Source organism: Leptosomus discolor, chromosome 1 (genome assembly GCF_034619465.1).
Source record: "Leptosomus discolor isolate bLepDis1 chromosome 1, bLepDis1.hap2, whole genome shotgun sequence".
Lineage (NCBI taxonomy): Eukaryota > Metazoa > Chordata > Aves > Leptosomiformes > Leptosomidae > Leptosomus > Leptosomus discolor.
In genome coordinates this window covers 9,903,730-9,925,949 of record NC_141391.1, presented here as the reverse complement: position 1 = coordinate 9,925,949, position 22,220 = coordinate 9,903,730, and the positions used below count along the sequence as shown (strand labels likewise).

Here is a 22,220-nt window from a genome sequence, read left to right as displayed (position 1 = left end):
GTTGGTCCTGCGATTTCGTGAAGTGGCCTCGTGACAGGGGCAGCGGTGGGTGGCACTTCAGTGGGACGTGGGGCTGGCTGTGACGTGCTGGTAAAGGGGGAGAGAAGGTGAAGCCAGGCGCGGGGTGCCCGGGCAGTCACAGCGCCTCTCGACACTGAGCTGAGGGCGTTCTGATCGCCTGGGCTTTCACCTGCCTGGTAGTGGTCACACGAAATTGCAAACAAGCTTGTACTGGAATGCTTGCTGTTAAATTTACCCTTTTTTTCATGTTTTCAGCAGTTGTGCTGTATTTAACAAGCTGGATAACCTGATGTGGCCTAGCTGTGTTTTTGTCATTAATGAGTCTTTAAAAGCTGTGGCGTGTCTCAGTGTGGGTTTACATGTACGTGCACGCGGCACAGCGCGTGTCTCAGAACTGACCGGTCGTCCAGGTGCATATAAAACTTTTCCTTCACAATCCCTTTTTCTTACAAAAAGTTGTGCGGGTATACAAGTTTGTGACAGAAATTGTACCCTTCTCCCTCGTGTCTAAGCCCTACCTAGCGTTGTGTACTAGATCTGCGACAACGCTTCTTGGAGGAGGTGGAATTTTTAATGTCAATGCACTGTTTAAGCACGAGGCTGTTTGGCCGCCCTGACTCTTAGGTTTTACATGGCACTGATGTAACTCGGCAAAAAAAAGAAATCTTCCTTCGGATGATCTTCTGGAACATTATCAAGTCACCATTTCAGTAGTTTAGGGATTAGTTTTACTGGGAATTTTGCCTTGGGGGGGGAAATCTACTTATTCTACATAATGATGCATTTTTTTGCTTGCATTCTTATAACATGGCATGAGTATCGGTTCAATACTGTACCCGTTAATTGTTGGTCTCTCCTAATTGCTACTGAAATTTTTTTTATCTCCGTTCAGGAATGAGATCCTTTTTAAAGTAAGGAGTTGTGTGTCTGGAACACTGTTTTGAGGTGGTAATAACTTTGCCATTATAAAAGTCTTGAATTACAGTTGAAGGGGGGAGATGTCTTTGCATGGTTGTTTGATTCTGCACATTCATAAAACTTATATGCAGAAATTAATCTCATGTCTTCATGCTCTAGTTTTTTTCTAAATGTATTCAATAAAATTCTTATTACATGCTGGTTGCATTTGGGGTTTTATTTGATGATGTCTGTTACGGGAGAAACCTTCTCATTGGATTTGCAATGTGGTTGTTGAAGTAAAACGTAAGTGGGTGCTTTCCACAGGTCAGTGCTGGAAATGGTGGGGCAAAGGGTTGGGGTTCTTTCCCCACCCCTTGGTTCCTTTCTTTGCCCGTTGCTTTAACACAACAGCCCAGTCAAGATACGTCAGTTTTGCAGCAATTTGAGTAAGTGTGGCTACTCGGAGAGGGGCCAGTCTCATTCATGGAAATTGGTCTGTCCAAGAGTTTTGAGCTGTCACAAACTTGCTGGAACTGGAATAATTCCAGATATGATGTTTGGGCTGTGTCTAAGAATGCTGAAGTTGTTACGGCTCTGCTGCTTTTTTTCTGTTTTCGGTTAACAGCAGTAAAGAAGATAAAGCTGGTGAAATGAGTGGTGAATATTAAAATGCAGTTGAAAATAAATTTTTAAGAGAAAGGTTCTCGCATTTTTATAGAAAAATGAAATATTCCTAGAAAACATGCTAAGACTGAAGGTTAATACAAAGCAATTCCAACTGCGAATGAGCCAGAGCACTGAAACTTTTCAAATCACACTGTTCTGTAATTTTCCCCTGTATCTTCTTAAAGGTTCACCTTCTTGCTGTGTGAGCACAGCGGCATTGTTTAGCATTTATCCTTCTGCTCTTATTTTTCCTCAACAATAGATTTTGCCAGAGCTTCTCCGTATTCTGGATATTATGTTTTAGTAGAAAATGGAGTATGATTCTGCCTGAGAGGCAAGTGCTGAGTCCTGCACTAACACTCTGAATGCTATAGAAATACCCAGTTCTCAGGCAGGTGATCATTTAGCAGACTGCAGATGACAGGAACGACTGATTCTTCAAACCCAAGGTCCGGTCAGGCTGAGTTCTGTGAACTGGAGTGGTTTGAAAATGCAGAAAAGCAAAGCTGCGTCTGTTTCACCCATTTCTCAGATTCGCCAGGACCAGATACTAAGTATGCGTATGACTCGGTATGAGTAGCTGTCCTTAACGATTGTTCTTTCAAAAGCTCAGGATCTCCCCCAGGTAGTCCCCGAGTGCTGATCTCCGCCGACAGCTCGGTAAAGACAGCATTGCCGCGGCTCGTAGCAGGGCACAAGCTTTGCCCCAGCCCCGCAGGGTCTCAGGACTTGCCAGGCTTGTGTTCTCTGACCTCTTCTCCTGCCTGGGGCTTTGTTTTACCTTGTTGGGCTGTTACAAGTTTTCTCATGACCAAGTGGCTATTGACTTCCTTGTTCTACCTTCGCTGCTCCTTTCTAGTTGTATGGAATAACCGTATTTTTTGTATAGTCATGAGCAGGTTTTCTCTGCAGAGCACCGTATCTATGATTCTAGCGTCACGCTGCAGAGGCACACAAGCCTGGTATAAGCAGGGGCCTTGAAAACTGGGGCATGGGATGTGGTGTAGAGGACCATGGGCACAGGATGATTAGAGAAGGGTCACAGGATGATACTGGAGACCCCAGGAAGATAAACGGCTCGTAATCATTTTAACCGCTTTGTTATTGGAAGGTTGGTCTGTAAGGGTATTCCTTGTTGGTCTGTAGAGACGAAGCGTTCATGATCACAGCGTTGAGGTTGCAGGTGTACTGCAATGGCCTTGTCTTTGCTGACAAAGTGCTTTTCTTTCTGCCCGTAGTAAGACAGGCAGGATCCTTGTGTTTTACTCCTCTGCCGTGGCGGTGGGCGATGCTACACGAGTGCCCACCCTTCTGCAAGGCTGGGTGCCAGGGTAATCCCGTCTGAGCTCGGGCTGAAGAGGGTGTTTTAGTGCAGCCAGGAGATGCCAGGGCACGCAGGCTTGGGTGGAAAGAGTACGGAAAGATGGCTTGGGAGACGGAGAGAGCTGAGGAAGCCAAAGCAGCCCTTCAGGAGGGGGGTGTTGGTTCCAGGAATATCTGAAGGGACGAGTGATCTCAGAGGGACTTACATCTTCCAGTGCTCAGCGTTTGCAGCTGGCCGTGTTTCCCCAGCCTGATGTCCTCCTGCTGTGGGTTACGTAAGGGCCTGTTGTCACAACAGTCGCTGTGTCCGGCAGCTGTGGCTTGGGTTTACTTCTGAAAATACAGCCAAGTTTGGAGGTAACGTGGAGAGCAGCATCGGGAAGGCGCCAGCAGCTTGCTGTCCGCAAGGTAGCAAAGCGCATCTGGGGAAGGTGCCGTGCAAACACAGCAAGTCTGTTCTTATCTGCCACCCTCCGATGAAACGCTTTTCCCATTATCCCCTCTCCTGTTCTCTCCCTTTATGGAAGGTTGTAACGTGTTTGAGCTCTTCAAGCTCATCCAGAAAACGGATGTGCCTTGCAGGGTGGGTTGAAGAACAGCTTGTAGAGTTTCTTGGACGAGGAAGAACATGTTTAAAGGTGCGTGATCCATCAGGACAAACACCGTGTTGACGCTGAGAGGAGCTGCCTTGACTTCACAGGTTATAACTGGCATTAGCCAATACAGAAGCAATCCATGAGACAGACAGCTCCTAAACCATTTAGGCTTTCTAAGTTCCTCCTGCTGACGCTGATCGTCAGAAGTAACTGCTGAACCTGACTTAGAGCTCAGCTTTAATACAGCATAGCCTTGTGGCAGAATCACAGGGCTAAGCGGTATCCACTCTGGCTTGACTGGAGTCGCTTTTAGTCCCAGTGGTGCAATGGGGACAGTCTTTTGTGTCAAAAAAAGGCTGCTCACTAAATTCTGCTCCTGCTGGTTTCTGTAGGGACCGTTGCTGCGCAGCAGGTGTTGCTCAGTGCAGAACGCAGCGCTTTGGTTTGGCTCAGAGGAGAGCAGCGTAGCAGAAGCAAGATTTCTGTATTTCATTTAGTTAGTGGTGTCTCCTCTGCTTTGCCGTAAGGAAGTCCATGACATTCATCATCATTCAGCTCTCTTAATGGCACTCTTAACTGTATGTTAAAAAACTCATGAGGGAAAATAGAGAAATTTAGAGTAAGAGAGAGAAAAAACAGGCCGTGCTGAGTGTATCCTGTTCCTACCAGCTGCGGAGAGGCGGTCCTCAGCTGCTTTTGGTGCTGTGTCACCTGAAGATTCCAGCTCTGCCTCCTTGAGGGTTTCTACAGCAATGCCTGGGAGGTGCAGAAAGTCTTCAGTGACTTTCAGTGTCTTCTAGAATCATATCCTGCTGCTGTTTTCCTTAGGAATAATTTGAGGTCACTGCAGTAGCTCTTCTCTGCAGATGCTGCACAGCACCTCTTACCCCCTGAATGCCATCACTGGAGGATAAACTATTTCTGCTTTTAAGCAATTTTGTGTTTTTTTTTTTTTTAAAAAAAGCCTCTGATTGGCGTATTTAGTTATTAGTTTGGTTTAAAGAGGAGAACAAGCAACCTTTTGAAGATATGTTTATTAATTTTCATGGGTTTTAATCAAGGGCACGCAAATAGAGGACCACCAGCAGCGCTTAAGGGGCTGTCTATTCAGTGGAAAGCGCTACAATGAGAGTGCAAAGTACTGTCTTTCCCAATAATCTCTCCATGACATGCTTAAAGCAAGAAATTGAGCAGGTGTGTTTTAATCCCTTCATGCACATATATGCTTTAATTCCCAAGTGCTTTAGGGCCTTCTCGATGCAAGGTTGCATCTGGATCATTAGGCACGAGCACTCCGTGCATGCATCGGATCCTCTTCTAACCCACTTCACCTTTCACAAGCTCCTGTAGCAATGAGCTTCGCCACATAATCCCATGCAGTGTGAGGAATCTCTTTGTTTTAAACCTGTTTTTCTAATCCCCACCATTCTGTGATTCTGCTGCCTGCCGTCTTACTCGGCAGCACGGACAGGAACAGCAATAATTCCTCCACACAAGGAAAGGGTTTTGGGTCACTGGCTGCCGGCCGGGTGTTCAGGTCCTCTTCTGTCGCAAAATACCATGTGGTCCATGGAGTTCACATTCTCTTGGCCCTTATGAACATGCAGAGGTTATTTTATACAGGGTCTATAGAAGAAGGGCAGGATAATAGAAATCAGGTCTGTGAAAAAGTCAGCGTACAGCACCGGTACTGATTGTGGTCATCTGCTTACGGGGCTGATGGACTGCTTTAGGACCTTCCTCTTGCAATGTCTTTTCCTTAACAGATACACTGAGTTACACAGGGTGCTTTTCTTTCACCACAGTGATAAAAGTATGCGATTGGAGATCAGCTGAAGCAATTTAAAAGTTTGACACGGACTTGACAAATTGCTTTGCCTGAACCAAAAGAAGGGACAAATCCAGATGCCCTGTTCTAACACCTGAACTGTAGAGCTACTGAGGGGATTGATGTAAGTTCTTCAGCTGGTGTGCTTGTACTTCAGCCATCAGGATACTGGGATAGGGAGACTTTAATTTCAGTGCTCTACGAAGGCAGTCCCTTGGTGCATGGGTCAGCTTCGGGAAGGGTTGCTAAATTACAGGGTGTTGAGAGAAGCACTGGCATCACTTAGTCCCAAACACTCAGTCTTCAAAGTTTTTTAATTAGTTTGAGTGTTTATTAACCTTAAGAACTGCAGAGCATTTTAGGTGGTTCTATTTCTATTTATTGAGCAATCGAAAAACACAGCAGATAACTATTTTAAATTACTACCTTTTTTGGTGCAAATGAATGAGTGTTGTAATGGGATTGCGTTTATCACTTATGCAGTGGAGAATGGAGCATGTAGGTTATCCCCACCTCCCAGCCGTCACTGAACTGACCAAGTGTTAGGGTTTCCAAAGGCAAACCAGAGGTGTTTCAACCATAAGACAACTTGAAATCAACTTCCTGGCACTGTCCCTTTGAAATTGATTCTCTCAAGAGACGATTGGCAAACCAGGTATCCAGGTGATACTTGATTCATCCAAGTTTAATTTTGCAAAATTGTTTTGCGGCCCTGGTTGAGGCTGAAGGGTCTGTTTCACCCAGCTATGTGATTTGGAGGTTGCATCAGCCAGGTTGAGTGAATGAGCTGTGCAGACGGAGTTGGGGAAGGACAGAGAGGTGGTCCAGTGTTACCCATTTGTAAGGAGAGCCTGAAAAATACCACCACCACCCCCCACCTTGAAATTGTGGGCAGGCAAGAGCTGCACAAATGCAGTGGCCTTTGGGCTGGGAGGCAGCAGCAGTTGCTTGGTTGCCCATCTGTGGAAAAGGAGATACGACTGACTGGAGCAGGGAAGGCAATCTCAGCTCTGAGTAACTGATCCTTTCAATACCAAGAATATGGGACTTTATGGAAATTAATTAGCATAAGCCATTTATAAGTGGTTTGGTTTCCTTATTTATAAGGGTCCCTCAGCAGAACTTTACAGACAGGAATGGAAATAAGTTAAAGCTGTTTTGTGTACTTCTCGGGATGCAGCGGGTCAGGATGAATTGTACCTTCATACAGCGTTATCAATTAAGTTGAGGAGTGAGGCAATCGGTGCCAGCTGAGCATTCAGCTTGATGTGAGCTGGAATTTATTCTTAGAGCCTCAGACCACTCACAGAAACAAGAAGAGATAATAAGTGCTTTTGCAGCAGCAAGGTAATGGCACAGAAATTCAAAGGCTAACTACCACTGGAAGAGTGTGTTTACGGGTAAAATATTTCTTCACTGGTTTATACTGTGAAGGAGAGTTCTGTAAATCAAGGAGGAAGCACGCTTCATCGAGATATTTCCTTTTTATGTGGAAAGTCCTTGCTTGCCTTATCCTCTGATGATCTTACAGCAGCGACCACTGACAGGTCCGAAGCTGGCTGCTGTTCGCAAGGGGCACTAGTGGCTTTTTTCCACCATCCGGATATCCTAACCCTTCCCTGGGGGCACATTCTGTTGCTGCCCGTTGCAGTTACCATAAAGCTGTGATGGAGCGGGAAGAGCGGGTGAGTCAGGAAAAGGGAAGAAAAACCAGTGCAGTGACGTACCGGTCACCGTTCACAGGGTATCGCATCCTTCGGTGGCGCCTTGAGCTACAGATGTGGACATGGACAACTTAATGGCGGTGAGTGGCCCCAGTTAGGCAGCAGTAAAGGGAGCAACAAAAACGTAGTCACTGCTCTGGTGTCCTCAGCGGTGACTGCTCCTGTCTCTTACGAGCGTGCTGACAAGGTCAGTGAAGCGCTACTTTTTCCAGCAGAAGGGGTAAAGCATGGACTGTGGAAGTGTAATTTCCTCCTCGTGTGCCTAAGGCTTGATTTGTGAAAAGCAGTTTAACTGTAAGTTATGAGCACAACATCCATAGGTACACAGTCCTTCGTCTTTCAGAGAGGCTTATTGGAAGTGATGCCACTATGAAAGCCTCTCTCCTTGGTGGCATATACCCCCCCAAACCAACTTCCCAAAGGACTGAACTATAGCAATTTCTGGTTCCCTTGTCTGAATTCAAGGGATTTGAGATGAGAACGACTCCTCCTGTAGCCTACTAATTGCCCTGTGTCTCTAATTCTGTCTTTTTTAGTACCACATCGGTTCTATTCCCCATAAAACAAAAAGGATTTTATTCCCACAACCTGTTGCAATTTGTCGTTGTGGGAAAAACTGTAGTGTATTTTACATAAGAGAAGAAATTGGTTATTATCAGCTCCCACAAACTGGTTTGTGATTTAATAAAATTCTAGCAATTTTATTAGTTGTAAAGCATGTAGATGAGAAGTACTTTTAAAGGGCAAATGAGGCAAGAATCAATTTTTTTACAAATTAAACAGTTTTGTACAATTACCCTTCTCATGCATTTCAGTTTCTCTTTGAATACAACAGCAGCTCCTGATGGGAAGACAGAATAACCTCAAGCACCATGCCGATAGTGACAGCGTCCTCTAGCTCCCTCAACTGGAAGAAGACATCTGCATGAAAGAGATCTCCCGCGAAAAAATAAGAACAAAAGCTTCCATGGGTTTGGGACTAGTGAAAGTGCCAAAAGGAGTCGGGGGGGTCAGCTTTTGGTTATCCACCTTAATTTTTTATTTTCTGAAGTGCAAATCATAGAATCATTAAGGTTGGAAAAGACCTGTAAGATCATCAAGTCCAAATGTCAACCCAACATAAAGGAGGGAGGTGCACAGTGACTTTCCGAGGGATGGACACTCGCTCCCCAAGAAAATGCTCTAGGATTTCTGCATATCAGCAGCTGTTTTCTCGGGTTATCAATGGCTAGTACTGCTTTGGCAACCAGCAGGAGGGCCCGTGTTTTATTTTTTCAGGAAAAGAAAGCAAATCAGTATAATGAGCGTTCACCACTCCTGCAGAATGAATTCTAAAATACAGAGATGCCTTTGGTGTCTTATGTTCTAAAAGTAATTCTCAGAACAACAAAAATGCACATGCTGAGGACTGTTATTTTTTTTTCTTTTGAAATGCGTGCTGTTGATCACCGCTATGGACAAGATTTACAGGTAGCTTGGCAAATAACTGGTTTTGTAATTGTACATCCAAAATAACAGGTCATCAAAACTGGCAGATCTCTCAGAAAACTCTGGGAGTTTTGGGAACTGATTCTTCCTTCTCCCCACCCTCAAATTTTCTTCCATCTAGGGTCGTTCTTAAAGCTACAGTTTTGTCAGTATCAGAGAAGCAGCAATTTCTACCTCAGGAGTTCTTTGATGCACAGAGCTCCTGCTCACCCTAGCAGTCAGCTGGCACGCGTTCCGAAGGTTGGAAACTCAGATACAGCAGGCAGTCGGGAGAGACTGGCTCCCTGCAGTCTCCTGACTACGCTGCGTTTCAGACTTTGCTGTTTGACTGAGCTTTTCGAAGCCACTGTCCTACGCTACTTCTTTCAGTGTCCCTGCTGCTGCCTGCACAGTGAAGGCTGCGATGGAAATCTGCCTCTTAACTTCTTCCCAGGCTTCATGCTGATCAGCTTTGCTTTCAATATCAAACATGGCGTCGTAGATCCCCGGGAAGGACTCTCCAGCGTACTTGTTGTGACTGCTTGGAGCGAAGATGACGTGTCTGCGGGGAAGGAGGAAAAACATGTAGGTACACTAAATAAAGGTAACCGGTAACCATGTGTGAGTTCATTGTAGGGAACTGTGTGTGTGCTCCATAAAGCAGCTATAAATCCTGTGAAGATCAGAACTTACTAAATACACAGGAAATTGAGCTGGACCTGCCTTTAAAAGGACAGGAGGAAACACCCACAAGGGCAAAATCTGTGGGAAAGGGCACAGGTTTAGCACAGGTAGCCTTCTTCTTGGGAAGAGATGATGCATATGTCTAATTAGGAATAAAACCGTGTTGCATTTTTTGAAAATGGGAGCTCAACAAACCTGAGGCAGTCTGGAACAGGGGATAAAACTAGTTATGGGTCTATGAGAATGTGGAACAGAAACTTCAAAAATAACTAAGCAGCTGAATGATGGTCAGCAGATCTGGGAAAGGAGTGTAAAAAAAGGGAAAAACAATCTATGGGACAATTCTTGAGAAGAGCATGAATTCTTCAGAGAAGAGATCATATTGGAACAGAACTGCGCAAAAGCATCAATTTTATTTGTTGGTGGCATTTTTTTCTTAAATAATAAATAGTTGCAGATCCGCTTTTAAACCGATTTTGTTCATATGAAGTATCAAAGAAGATTCATAGCTGTGAAAGAGTCCCCCAAAATCAAAATAAACACTAAAACTACATTAATAAATGCAAGCAAGTAAAAAAATATTTAAAAATCCAGACAGCTCTAAATGATACCTAACATTCAACAAGAAAACTGTAGAAAACAACCATTTCATTCTTCTGAAAGTGTGAACAACAGTTTTTCCTAGGAGGATGGAAGTGTGATTCTCAACTCCACCTGCCTGAGGGACTTCTGGCTTTGTGTGAAAGCCATCAATCAGTGAGTCAGAGAGATCCAGTCCTTAGGAAGAGGGGGGTACTGAGAGTACTAAGTGAGGTAGTCACACACCTGACACTGGTGTCAAGTCTTTTTGTTGAGTATTACTAATACGCATGGCGTTTCTATAAAGGGTATTGTGGTGCACCAAACATTGTCTTTCTCTGGGCCCATGTGCTTGTAAAGTGAAAACTTCTTGAATAACGAGTTAACAATTTGAGCTAATGGCAGCATCTATAGAAGCAGCCAAAGCTGGGACAGATGGGACAATGCAGCAGAGCTCATGGGCCTTTATCTATCCTGTGCTCAAAGGTCTCTCTCTCCAAGCTCTCTCTTCTGGACCTCCCTCTTCACCTGACCGTCACTACACAACTGTTCTCATCCTCTTCTCCCTTTTACTCTTCTCTTGTTCTTTTCAGCACAGTTGATTCTCCACTCAGTCCTCACTTTGTATGGGTTTAAAAGAGCAAGTGGTAACAGAAGTAGTACTGCGCACCTGCAAGTAAAAGTCACAGAGTATGATGGCTAATAAAAACAGAGTGCCAGACCCAAGAAGAGGGATTAGGCACCATAAGGCTGGTGCAGCCAAAGAGTTGTCCTTGGGGGTTACACACAAATTCCGCTACTCACTGGATTGTACCTAAACCGACCCGCTGAGCTGTAATTCCTGTATGAGGCCTATACAGCAGTTCAGCTGACCAGTCAGTTAGGGTGGGGTTTACTTGCAAAAATGCAGTGCCTTAGACAGCTGGTCAAGAAACTCGTTGCCTCACCTGTAAAACTTCCGTCCTGGTAAGCCAAGAGGATCAATGAAAGCTCTTTCTAGAAACATCAGCTGATCATTCATGATTCGCACTGCAACTGGACTGCAGAAAACGGAGACAGAGATATTTCACACAATGAGGAAACATGATTTCCCAGTTTCATTTAAATACTTTTCCTCGTCTTTGGACAGAAAAGAAATTACAAAGATGGCCTACAGTTTTTAAAAAGATGAGGGTTTGCAAATGGAAATGTTCAATACGTGTTATACTAATGCATTGGAATTTCTGAGTGAGGAAACAGAACTACTAGATTTCTCACTCTGCAAAATAAAATGGGAGACTTTCTGAAAGTGTCAGATACTTGCTTAGTATTAAATGTCACTAGAAAGATCCCACTTAGCAGAGGGGACAGGAAGGCTGAGATTTAGGTCAAGAGGAAGACAGCCAGATTTTGGTGTCCACCCATAAGACAAGTGTCACTCATAAGGCAAGTGTCCAAACTTCTGCTCTAATCTATACAGTAACATAGCAAGGATGGGATTCAGTTGCCTAAACACAACTATCTGGTACCATACTAGGTGCCTAAGAGCACCTGACCCCTCGACACTGCACTCATAGGGCCCTAAGTTTTGCAAGCACCATATGGACATCTGAGATACTCTGAAGTGTCACCCTACAGTGTGCTGAAAGTACAAATTCTGGCATCACCTACAACAGCCAAGTGTAGGTGTCTAAATACAGAGCTCAGTCCAACTTTAACTTTCACTGCTACCTGCCTTTCCAGGTATTGCAATAACTTTAATGACAAGCTGATACTAGTGAGAGCTGACACTATTCATCATGGGGAGCAGAATTCATCTTAACAGATGTTGCCTGTCTCAGAATTCGTGGGCTCTATTCTACACTAATCAGAGAGACTCCTTGTGTAGTCACTGGAAAGAAAGAACTGCCACCCTGGGTACCTAAGGGTGGTACCAGATGCCCATATATATAAAATACATTTTTTTCAGACTTACTCTTTCTTGTCAACTTGTTCAAGTCTCCTGTGAAATTCAGTAGCAGCCTTTGAGAAGTTCATCACAGCGGAAAAAAGAGGATCTAGAAAAGGAAGGACTTTGTGAACAACTTCAGAGTCTCTGTTGAGCCCAATACACCTTTCAGTTGCCCAGTGGGAGAAAAACTACATTTGTTTTGATGCTTTAATTGCATTAGTTCCGTTGTCTTTCTGTAATTCGTTAACTTCCCCGGTGCAGGCTTTAAAGAGCCGCACTACTAGCAGTAATAGACAGAGACCTTGTGCAACGAGGCCAACAGTAAAGCCAAATGCTTGACAAAGCTTTCACAAATGCATATCTTCCCTCTGCCCAGCAAGGAGAAGACTGGCTGGCATTGCAAACAGAGAACTCTGCAGTTCCCTTTTATTGACAAAGGGATGCATTGCAGCATTTTGGTATAAAAAGCCTGACTTACATCAAAAACACCAGCTTTTCCAGCAGGCTGTGAAGGACAGCAGGATTTCTCTCTTGCAACATTATGTCCTATTCATATCATAACAGAAGAGTGTGATGTGTATATTGAATAGTGTTAGGTGAGGCATAGAAGACACGACTGTCATGGCACACAGTGATAGACAAGGTAGATTAAAGCAGCCGAGTCCACACGTGCACTGGTTACAGCACGGGAGGTGCCTGCCACGACCCCACGTGCCACCCACAGAGCTGCGGCCCAAACCACGGGATTTTGCCTGTTGTGCCTGACTGTGTGCAGGCAGGCTGGTGGGTAAGTCGGTTGCTTTTACCTGCTCTGTCCCTGGCAGCACGTCCAAGCCACGCAAAATGACTCAGCCAAAGAGGCATCAGGCCTTTCTTTTAACGGCATATCAGCCCTGACGATTTTCCTGTGGAAGGGTCTATTTAATACAGACCTGGGAAAAGCATCAATTGCTACAACTGATTTTTGTAAAGTAATAGGTGGATGTTTTGACAACTTCTGGCCTTGCCAAAACTCAACTCGGTCCCAGAGAAGGAAACAGTACAACCTGTGCATTTTGCCCACAAGTTTCTGAAAACTTTAGATAAACCGGCGCGTTCTCTCTTCAATTGTACAGGAATACAGAGCATAAGATTAGGTCATCTCCTAAAGCCAGTCCTCTGTTGGCATCTACGGCCCTTCCCTGTTGATGTATTTATCACACTGTCTTAGCATGATGGGCTCTCTGTAGACAGAGTTATCACACTATTTAGTGTGACAGGCTTTCTGTTCCCAGGACTCCTGTTGAAAGCTGTTCTGCTGTCTTGTTTGCTCTTCTATTTCTAGCAAACTTATTCATTCATCGCCAGCCTCCACGTGCTTGTTCTTTTATTAATATTTTTGTTAGTTTACATAATTAGAGGCACAGGCTTTGTGTATGCAAGCTGTTTACAGACTGCAGTATAGACAGACCCACGTCACCTTGTGAGGGTGAGAATTTACACTTGTCCACAACCGTAGCAATAGTTATAAGTTTGCCAGAGGACAGAGCTCTGCTCTGCTGACATCATGGTGCTTTCATGGCACCAGATTATGTTTCAGAAGCAGTAGGAGGGGATTTAAGAGAAAAAAGGAAAGATCATCTGAAAACATGTAAGAGAATTTGAGCTCATCTTCACTAGCTATTCAGTGTTGTCAGTGTTGGTTATTTCAGAAAATTTCACATTTCTTCCCCTCCGCCCCACAAACCTTAATTCCTGAGAGTATATGACTATAAGTACATATTTTATGAAAAAAGGTTTCCAGCCTTCATTGTTGCAGAGAAACAGCTGAAATGTGAATCCAAAGGCTAATAAAAACCTTAATCTATTATTTTGAAGGACAATTATGTGATTTATTCAGGCTTAACTAACCATATTCTGACATTTCAGTGCTATCAATAGGCAATTCGATGAAAATGCTGAGTGAAATTAATTTTAATTTTCACAGTATGTAAAAACTGCCTATATGTTTTAATGTACTCTGGTGCAATAGACTAGACAAAAATTAAAAATTATAGTTTTATTCAAGGAATAATTTAAAACTGATCAAGCATCAGAGAAGGGCCATGAAAATAATGAAAAGACTGAAAAATATGCCTTGTAAAAAACTGGTCAAAATAACACATCTAAAAAGTTATTAAGGAGATGGTTAAGTGATATTTGGGGGGAAAAAAAGCTTAAAAAAAAAGGTTGCTTCTAGAATCTAGGAACAAAAATAGATGCATTGCTCAGAAGGCAGTTTGGGCAACTTCTAATCTGAAATGAGAAAGAAACTAAAAAAATGAAAAGAAATGATTTAACAGAAATTTTGGTAGGTATACGAGGTATGCTGCAGTAAACACAAGAACATATTGAAATATGTTGTGCAAAATCCCAGACCACATGATCCATCATACAAGGCTTCCTTTGTCTTGAGTGGCCTTTTTACAAAAAAAGTGTGTCTTTTCAAAATAGTCAAGAATTTGTCACCTAAGCCATTACATAAAGCTTTAAATGTCATTTTTAATTTTCCTCAAATGAGGATTCCATTTGAGTTACTTCTGATGTTTCACACAACCCAAAAGAGTACTGCTTCTCCAAAAACCTACTTTATGTCTCTAGCAAGTGAATTAAGGACTGACTTGTTACAGAAGCACAAGGGGTGAATAAGACAAGAAGGAAAAAGAAGAGAGAGAGAGAGGTAGAGAAATAAAATTACCATGGAAGCTATCATAGCCCAGGACCCAGAGTGCTCTGCTCCTTCAGACCTAGTTTATATGCTTCATTGCAAGTTCAAGTGCTCAGCAAACGGATATATTTATGCAGAAGAGTTAGAGAAGTGCTTCTGTGGCCTAAAAGTGGTAGCCAGGCACTAAGAGAGATGGTAAGCAAGTTTCCCAGGGTCAGGTGAAGTCTGGCTGAGGAGGAATGGGGACCTGTGTCCCTCAAGATCCAGACAGTTGCCTTCAACATTAAACTTTTCTTCTTTTTTAAGCAAGAGAGTGAGAACTAGGCTGATATATCTCCTTGCTCTGCATTTGAGGTCCGTGACTGTTCATGAGCACTGTAATAATGTCCATAATTAATAATATGCGTGTAAATTGTTATAACCCTCTCATCTAGACCATAATGTGTTAAACAAGTGTTAGGTTTAGGAAAAAAATTAGCTTCTGGCAGAATTGAAACAGGAAAGTACGGAACTCAGTTTCAGAGCTATAACAGATACAACGTGTCTCTGCATGATTCTAATTAATGCATTTGAGAAACAGTCTTGTGGATATTACTCACCAAATGATACTTTGTAAGATTTCAGCTGTTCTTCATGTTTCTTGGCCAATTTATAAATTCTATTGCTATATCCTTTTAAGGCTTCTCCATAATCTCTGCAGTCGAACGGAATGACCTGAGAGTCTGCCAGTTCATAAACCAGTTTGCCTCGTAACTGGGCAATTGTTAGCTGTTTCTTGAAGGTGGGGTCGTAAAATTTTTCCACTAACTCAAAGGTCTCATACACAGTGTGATAAACAGGATAATTGCTGAATTTGTCTGCTTTCTGAAAAAGAGCAAGCAAATTTGTCAGAGCCCTGTATTCTGACTGCAGTTAAGGGATCTGTGAATCACCTAATGACTTACTGTGTTTTGCACAGTTTCCAACTTAAAAAAAGCTATTTGGTACAAGGCACAAGGTGCTGTCCTTCCATTTTTGAGTGTTCATTTTAAGAAACTAAACCTGCACAAGACTAGGTGAGCAGGCTTCCTTCTCTCTGCCTACACAGATGCACCTTCCGTTCCATTGCGCAGAGATTCCCTTCACTGAAAGCGAAAACAGTTTGTGGTTTTGGACAGCAGAAGTCCGCAATCAGGGCCCCTTTTTGTCTTGTGTAGTTATTTCTGACCAAATCAAGGAAGAGTATGGTGGAATGGAATACACACCTCCAATCAGATTCTATAAATACCTTTCTGTGAACTTGACAGCCTGTAGAACACACACATCACTGTAACAAGTTTTATTCTCCAAACATTTAGGTTTCTTGCTAAATTAAGAAACGGCACTGATATACAAACCAGTCAAGGATTCTTTGAAGCTTTTTCATTAATCATGAATAAATGTTTTTAAAACATGACTGCTCAGCACTATCAAACTTCTCTAAGCAATCTGGAAAACTTACCCTATTTTTGGTATAACGGACTCTGCCTGATGCAATTCCCAGTCGCTGAAAGTAAGCTTCAAAATCACTGCCTGATCCCAGTTTGTTTATTCTACATGTAGAAAAGACAACATCTTAGTGAGAGCGCTTACCGTGTAGTGTGCTAGTAATTTATGCAAAATTCAGGTTTTTTCAAAGAAATGGAGGTCAGTTCTTCTGGAGGGTACATCAGGGACACCAGGAAGATCAGAGACTAGATGAGTGGCAAGCTTAATTACTCTAACAGATTCTGTTCCTCCATACTAATTCAGTACTCAGTATTGCTCGGAAAGTCTTTTAAAGGTAGCAATCCTGATTATCACACTGAACACATTTTTTAAAAAAATATACACATTATGCACAAGAGCTGTAAAATTGTATCATCAGATATGTCTCTGCAATCTTAAAACATTAATCATCTATTTCCAAACTAATATGAATTGGGCAGCGATATATGTAAAGACAGATGTGTTTATATACTTCACATATTCCACAGCAGAATCAAAGACTGATAAATAATTTCTGCTGCAGAAGACACAATTAGCGTTTGTTACTTACAAGTAAATATTGCCATCTGGTGGGTAGGTGTGACAAGACAGAGCAAAAGAAAATTATAATACAGGCAGATGCAGTATTCTAAGTATTTTCAAATATTTATTTAAATTTTATATTAAGTTTTAGGTTTATATGTCTAGCCTGGTGAATAATTGGTGTTTCTCAGCTAAAAAATAAAAGTTTCTTCTGTTCCAGCTGAAGTTTTACTTAGTATAAATTTCTGCAAGGAACTATTTGTATCAACTGAGAAAGGTCAGATCTAGGAGCTTTTTCAAAAGGAAGACATCTCAGTGAGTCTCATATGTCAAGAAACTCATCTTACCATGGCCTGAAAGACAGGATAATAAATGCAGAACATTTTGGTCAAATCACACAAAGGGGCAGTTCTGTTTACCTTACGTGAGTAATGCCACGTTGTGAATAAGACTTAGTCCTACGAGTCACAGGCTCAAAGAGTGTTTTGGCATTTTAATACCTTCAAATATGAAGCTTTAATACCCTCAGATAGAGGTTTGTAATATATTACATTTACATCATTGTATAATCAAAGAATAAGTATCACGAGAGCTTTTAAATTGCCGCTCTAGGCAGTTTCTTTCACCCGAGCATTTTCTTATCCTAACAGTTTTGATATTATCTCATCCAGTAGGGTGACTAAACTATATTTTGAACTCTTTCCCTGCCTTGCTCTTTTTTGACTGCTTTCCAAATTGCTTTTCTACTAATAAAAGGCCTTTAAAAAGTGTGAGGTTTCATTTTATAGCAGGCATAGATGTCACCATCATTAAAAAAAAAGTAATAAAATTTTATTTTATTTTACTTTAAAAGATATTTCTAGAGAGTCACCTTGTACTAAAAGGTTTTGTATTGCTGTCATCAATAGCACATCTTGAAAAATTCTGGAGAGCAGCCATGCTAGGATATGATGAAAATATTGGGAAAGAAAAAACAGATTAACAACGTACCTGGGATAGTTATTATTTTCAGTTGCAGGGTCTTTCTCAAGCCAACTGTCATAAAGAGACTTATTTTCATAACCCTCATCAGGGCTTAAAATCTGGAGAGGAAAATATTATATTCTCATTGGAAGTACCTCTGACTCAATTCATTATCAAAGGAGACCTTTATAGCTATCTGCATCACTCCTAATCAAGAGCATTGCTGGGCGCAGGGAAGTACATATACACTATTTGCATTTGTCACATACATTTATGGATCCCAACCATAGAAAGCATATCTTTTAGCATCCATCTAGGCACTTGGAACCAACCACAGACAGTGGGGAAGAGCAGGTTAAAAGCTCAAGGACAGTAGCTGGAGCTCATCCACTTCTAAGGGAAGTGGATCCTGGGGATTTCCAGGACTTCTCACCACCTTATGTCACTGTGTATGTGCACGCACAACAGCATATATAACACTATGGAGCTCCTCCAGCACCAGGGTGCCCCAGCTGCTTTCCTTTCAGCAAGCAACAGGAGACAACAGCCCTAACCCTATGAACATTTGCCCCGCAAAGCAGCAATATTCTGTCAACAGGCTGAGCCTGAAATTTTACTGCTTTTTCTATAGGTTGGGTACAAAAGAATTGCACCAGAAGGAACAGTCAAAACCAGTCATTAACTTTATTACAGCAGTGCCAAGGGGATTCAACCAAGACTGGAGAACCATTGTGCAAGACACTGTATATACAAATGCAGGTCCCACCCTTGCCTTAAAATGTCAAAAATCTATGTAAGCAGGACGGAAAAGGTAAGTATTAGTACAGTCATTACACAGCCAGGAAAACTATGAAAAAGTATAAAATTAGTTGACCAAAGATCTTAGAAAATCTGTGGCAGAGGTAAAAATAAATCAAGACCGCCCTTGGTCTTCACCTACCCTTAAACAATCTTTAATAGACATGGTCCTTTAAATATAAGGTTGGTTGTGCTGTGCAGAGGATTAGGATTTTTTTTTTTTTTTTCCAAAATATAAAGCAGAAATGTTCATGGCTAGATACATGGTCCCACGGTATTGCTGAGACCTAAATTCTGCATTGAATTGCAAAGCCAAAGAGTTCTGATCTCTGAGATTATGTCAGCAGCGAGCAGAAAAATAACAAATTTGTAAAGTAACTGCTTGGCTGCTGTCATTTTCAGGGCACTTTGGTCAAGTTCTAGAGCTAAATTGAAAATGGCACATACATAAGAATAAGCTGAACCCTGCCACATGGGAGTAAAAGTCCTCCACGCTCTGGCAGCGATGTTATTCTGACAGGTCTGGTCATGTAAAAACTGTTGGCCAGCTTTTTCGCACAACACTGAGGGCCTAGTAAAACATACTGTTTGCCCTGACTTAGATCCAAATCTAGAATCAGCATAAACGTACTGCTGCCTCAAAGGAAAATGCAGAGTTCTTTAAATACAAAGTAAGAGGTGATGAACAGAACAGGGGAATTGGAGTTGAACTGTTGCAGACACTGGCGGTCGTAACTAATTGGCTAAAGCCTAGCAGTAGAGCAGGGCCAAAAAAAGCCTGTCAACAGCCAAATGTCCCATCTGTATGCTAAGGACCACACTTCATGGGTACACTACATTCTTTTGGTGAGAAGCGGCTCACTAAAAACAAGAAGAGCAAAGACATCTTAGGATGTTGAATAGGTGGATGTTGGATAGGTGGATGTTGGACTCTTTATTATGAGCAGAAATAACTTCCTTTTGGACACGCATGATCACCCACACCTGCTCTGATGTTCTTTCCACATGCTGGTCTTCCTGCATGAAATTCAATCCCGTGCAAAAGCCTAATGCAAGGCACAGGGAATATTTCAGTCCTATTTTTGTTGTTTCCAAGAATTAACTAGGAATCCTGCGGTGCACAGGACTTCTCACTATTCCTGTTCAAGAAACTAACAACCGGCATATGCAAAGACTTAACAGGTTGAGGCTTTGATGTGTACATTTAGCTTCCCAGTGTCATCCAAAACCAAGTGTATTATAGTTTGAAACAGCAAAACTAAGAATATAATCACTCTCTCTTAGTCCTTCTAGGTTTTTTTTTAGATTAATGGAAAAGACACAGCTGATTAGCAAAGGTACAGATCGTAGTCTTTGATTATATTTGTAAAAGGGTACTTAAACACAAGTGAAGAAAAAAAAAAGAAAATTAAGCAGATCCCTCTGCAAAACAGAGCCCCCCTGTTCTAGCTGTTGCTTTGGTTTCTCTCCCTTTTCCTAAGGCAATTCACTGGAATTGTTAGAGACATGGAGAATAAAGATGTTTGAACCCTTAAATTAATTTTGTTTTGTGATGCTAGAAGCAGTGAGGCAAGTAAAAGATGTGCCACATTTCTACAGGGTCTATCAGTCATCTGTATACATGTTTCTATGCCAACAAAAATGTTGTCCTAGCGAGAAGTTGTCCTTCAGCAAACACCCTGTGGTATCCCTGACTTGTCTCCAAGAGTCCATCAAAACATCTTTTTCCTTGGGAAATTTCCAACAATCTCTATGAATGACCTCACAGAAAAGTTCGAAAGAGTGTAAGTGTTCCGAAGGAAGGTTTCACAGCCTGTGATTCATGGATTGCCAGAGGTCACTAGTGGCACACCAACGCTGGTAAATGAAAGATGGTTCAGAAATTAAAACTACAATGTTGAATCACAGTAAAAATTGAACCACAATTTCATTTTTCAAAAAGACAAGAGGCAGTCCCAGGCTTAGCAGTAAAAAAAAGAGGAAAATGCTCCTCTAGACAAATGTAGCGAGGAGTATCTCAAATTTATTTAGCGAGACAGCGGAAAAAAAATATGTAGAAGAAAAAAAGGAGATTCTTTGGACAGAGACAATATGATAAAGCCAGGGAAAATTCTCTTTGACTGTGTACAGAAAACAGAAAACAGCTGAGAATCAGAATGTTGTTGCAGAATCCTGCTCTGTGGAACAACAGAAAAGAAAAAGTAGTTGTGGGTTTTGTCTGTAACAAGCTAACACAAAAAAAAAAAAAAATCTAAGATGATCCAACAGTGGCTTTAAGAAGCTCAAGAAATAGACAGACTTTTCACTGACAACTCTCTACCACAAAATAACCCCCTTTATAAATGGAGCTATGAAGAATACGGATGACTATAATCTAGGAGATTTTTAGCAGCGAGACAGCATGGAGTTATGGAACAGTTGTCAGGTTTTCTGCTGTTTACTTTACACTTGTACTGTTAAAAGCTTAAATAACACTGAATAGGAAAATTTTCAAGAAAGCCAGTGTCAAGTACTTCATACGGTACTGTAACGGAAGTTTTCCACTCAAACCTGCAACAGTTGAATAGTTGACTTCAGATCAAGAGTGAGGTACTATTTTTAGCTCAGAGCATTCTTTTACTTTGTTTATCTTTCGCAGAAAAATGTATCCCTGGGTAAGTGGCTTGCTGCAGTCAGAAAGTAAATTATTTTCTTCAGGGCTCTGCAGCACTAGAGACATGGAAACTTTTATAGGTGAACTTCAGTGTATGACATGTCACAGCTAACATTTGAACAAGCATGGCTTCTTCCCCTGCAAGGAAGAGAGTAAGATAGAAAGAGCTGATAAGAAAAAGAAAAAGAAAAAGAGAAAAGAGAAAAGACATGGGAATAGGATAGATAAACTGCCACAGATTCAGATCATGGCATTTCCAGTGTTAGAAGAAAGTGTACTGCATTTGAAAATAGCTCAAGATGAATGCATCTAGTGGGATTGGAGACTAATAGCTGGAGTCATCCTACTAAGTGCCATTACAATGAAGATTTTTTACACTGAACCAAGTCACCTGGAGTTCCCTTAATATCAAGGGAAAAACTAGTCCTGTGTGCACAAGAGTAGACAACCACTTTCGGTCAAAGAATCTCACCCTAAAGGTGCCTATTTCTACCCATTGCATTTAAAGGGAGCCTGCATTGCTTTAGTCAGACGGAAATGTCTTATGTTAATTGAAATTAATCCAGACCTCAGGCTCATGCTAGGTGCCTGATCTGGTTAATGCCTCATACAGCCAATGAAGTTTCATGCTTTAATGGATCACAATCTTTCAGCCTTATGATAATCCATGAAAATCATCAAAGCAAAGGAGACCACTTGTAATCATGCAAATCCATACATCTGGCTTATTACAAAACCCACTCAATCCTTCAATATTTATCACAATATTTCAGGGCCTCAGTGTGATATGAAGGAGATCCAGGGGGAACACACAGAGAGAAAATGGTAGCTAGCCAATGTGAAAATGAGTAGATTCTCTTTTGCACATGAAATGGAAATTTTAAATGCAATTTATTCCCTTGAATGCTTATGACTCTAGAGAATTGATCTTGCTCAGGTGTTTTATTGTCTTGGTTTTATTATTATTATTTTTACTATATATTGAAAATAATATGCCACTTATGTCAGTGACACATTTCAACCTTTCTAAGAATACTGAGGAACTGTGAGCCTGGATTGTGTACCACTGGTAGGATGTTTTGCTATTGATTTTGGTGGGATCAAGATTCTTCTAGCACAGTGATAAGATAAATCCAATATTATTCAATAATCCAATTTTATTCAATAAAGTTGCAGTCACAAATAACAGACACTCTGATTCTGTACCTCTTTTGTCAGATGATACACCAGTTTGTAGAGAAGAGGGGTGCAGTCAACTCTCAATGTGTAGTTACCTGAAAGTGAAACAAAGATATGGAAATTTTCCCTTCATGTACAGTGGCGTTATCTTCTTAATGGATTAAACCCTGCAGCCCTTTCTTTGACAGCCTTCTT

The 22,220-nt window shown here is 41.8% G+C and overlaps 1 protein-coding gene across 1 annotated transcript in view; it reads right to left on the bottom strand.

The window, feature by feature from the left end:
- Positions 1 to 8,897: 8,897 nt before the first annotated feature.
- LOC104345173 (N-acetylated-alpha-linked acidic dipeptidase 2) overlaps positions 8,898 to 22,220 on the bottom strand; it is a 31,811-nt gene continuing 18,488 nt past the window's right edge. The window contains exons 13-19 of the mRNA XM_009949525.2: positions 22,053 to 22,120; positions 17,423 to 17,514; positions 15,885 to 15,975; positions 15,004 to 15,268; positions 11,743 to 11,824; positions 10,736 to 10,828; positions 8,898 to 9,087 (exon numbers count right to left, since the gene is read on the bottom strand). Of these exons, the coding sequence (XP_009947827.2) occupies positions 8,898 to 9,087; positions 10,736 to 10,828; positions 11,743 to 11,824; positions 15,004 to 15,268; positions 15,885 to 15,975; positions 17,423 to 17,514; positions 22,053 to 22,120 (881 nt within the window). The remainder of the gene's footprint in view (positions 9,088 to 10,735; positions 10,829 to 11,742; positions 11,825 to 15,003; positions 15,269 to 15,884; positions 15,976 to 17,422; positions 17,515 to 22,052; positions 22,121 to 22,220) is intronic.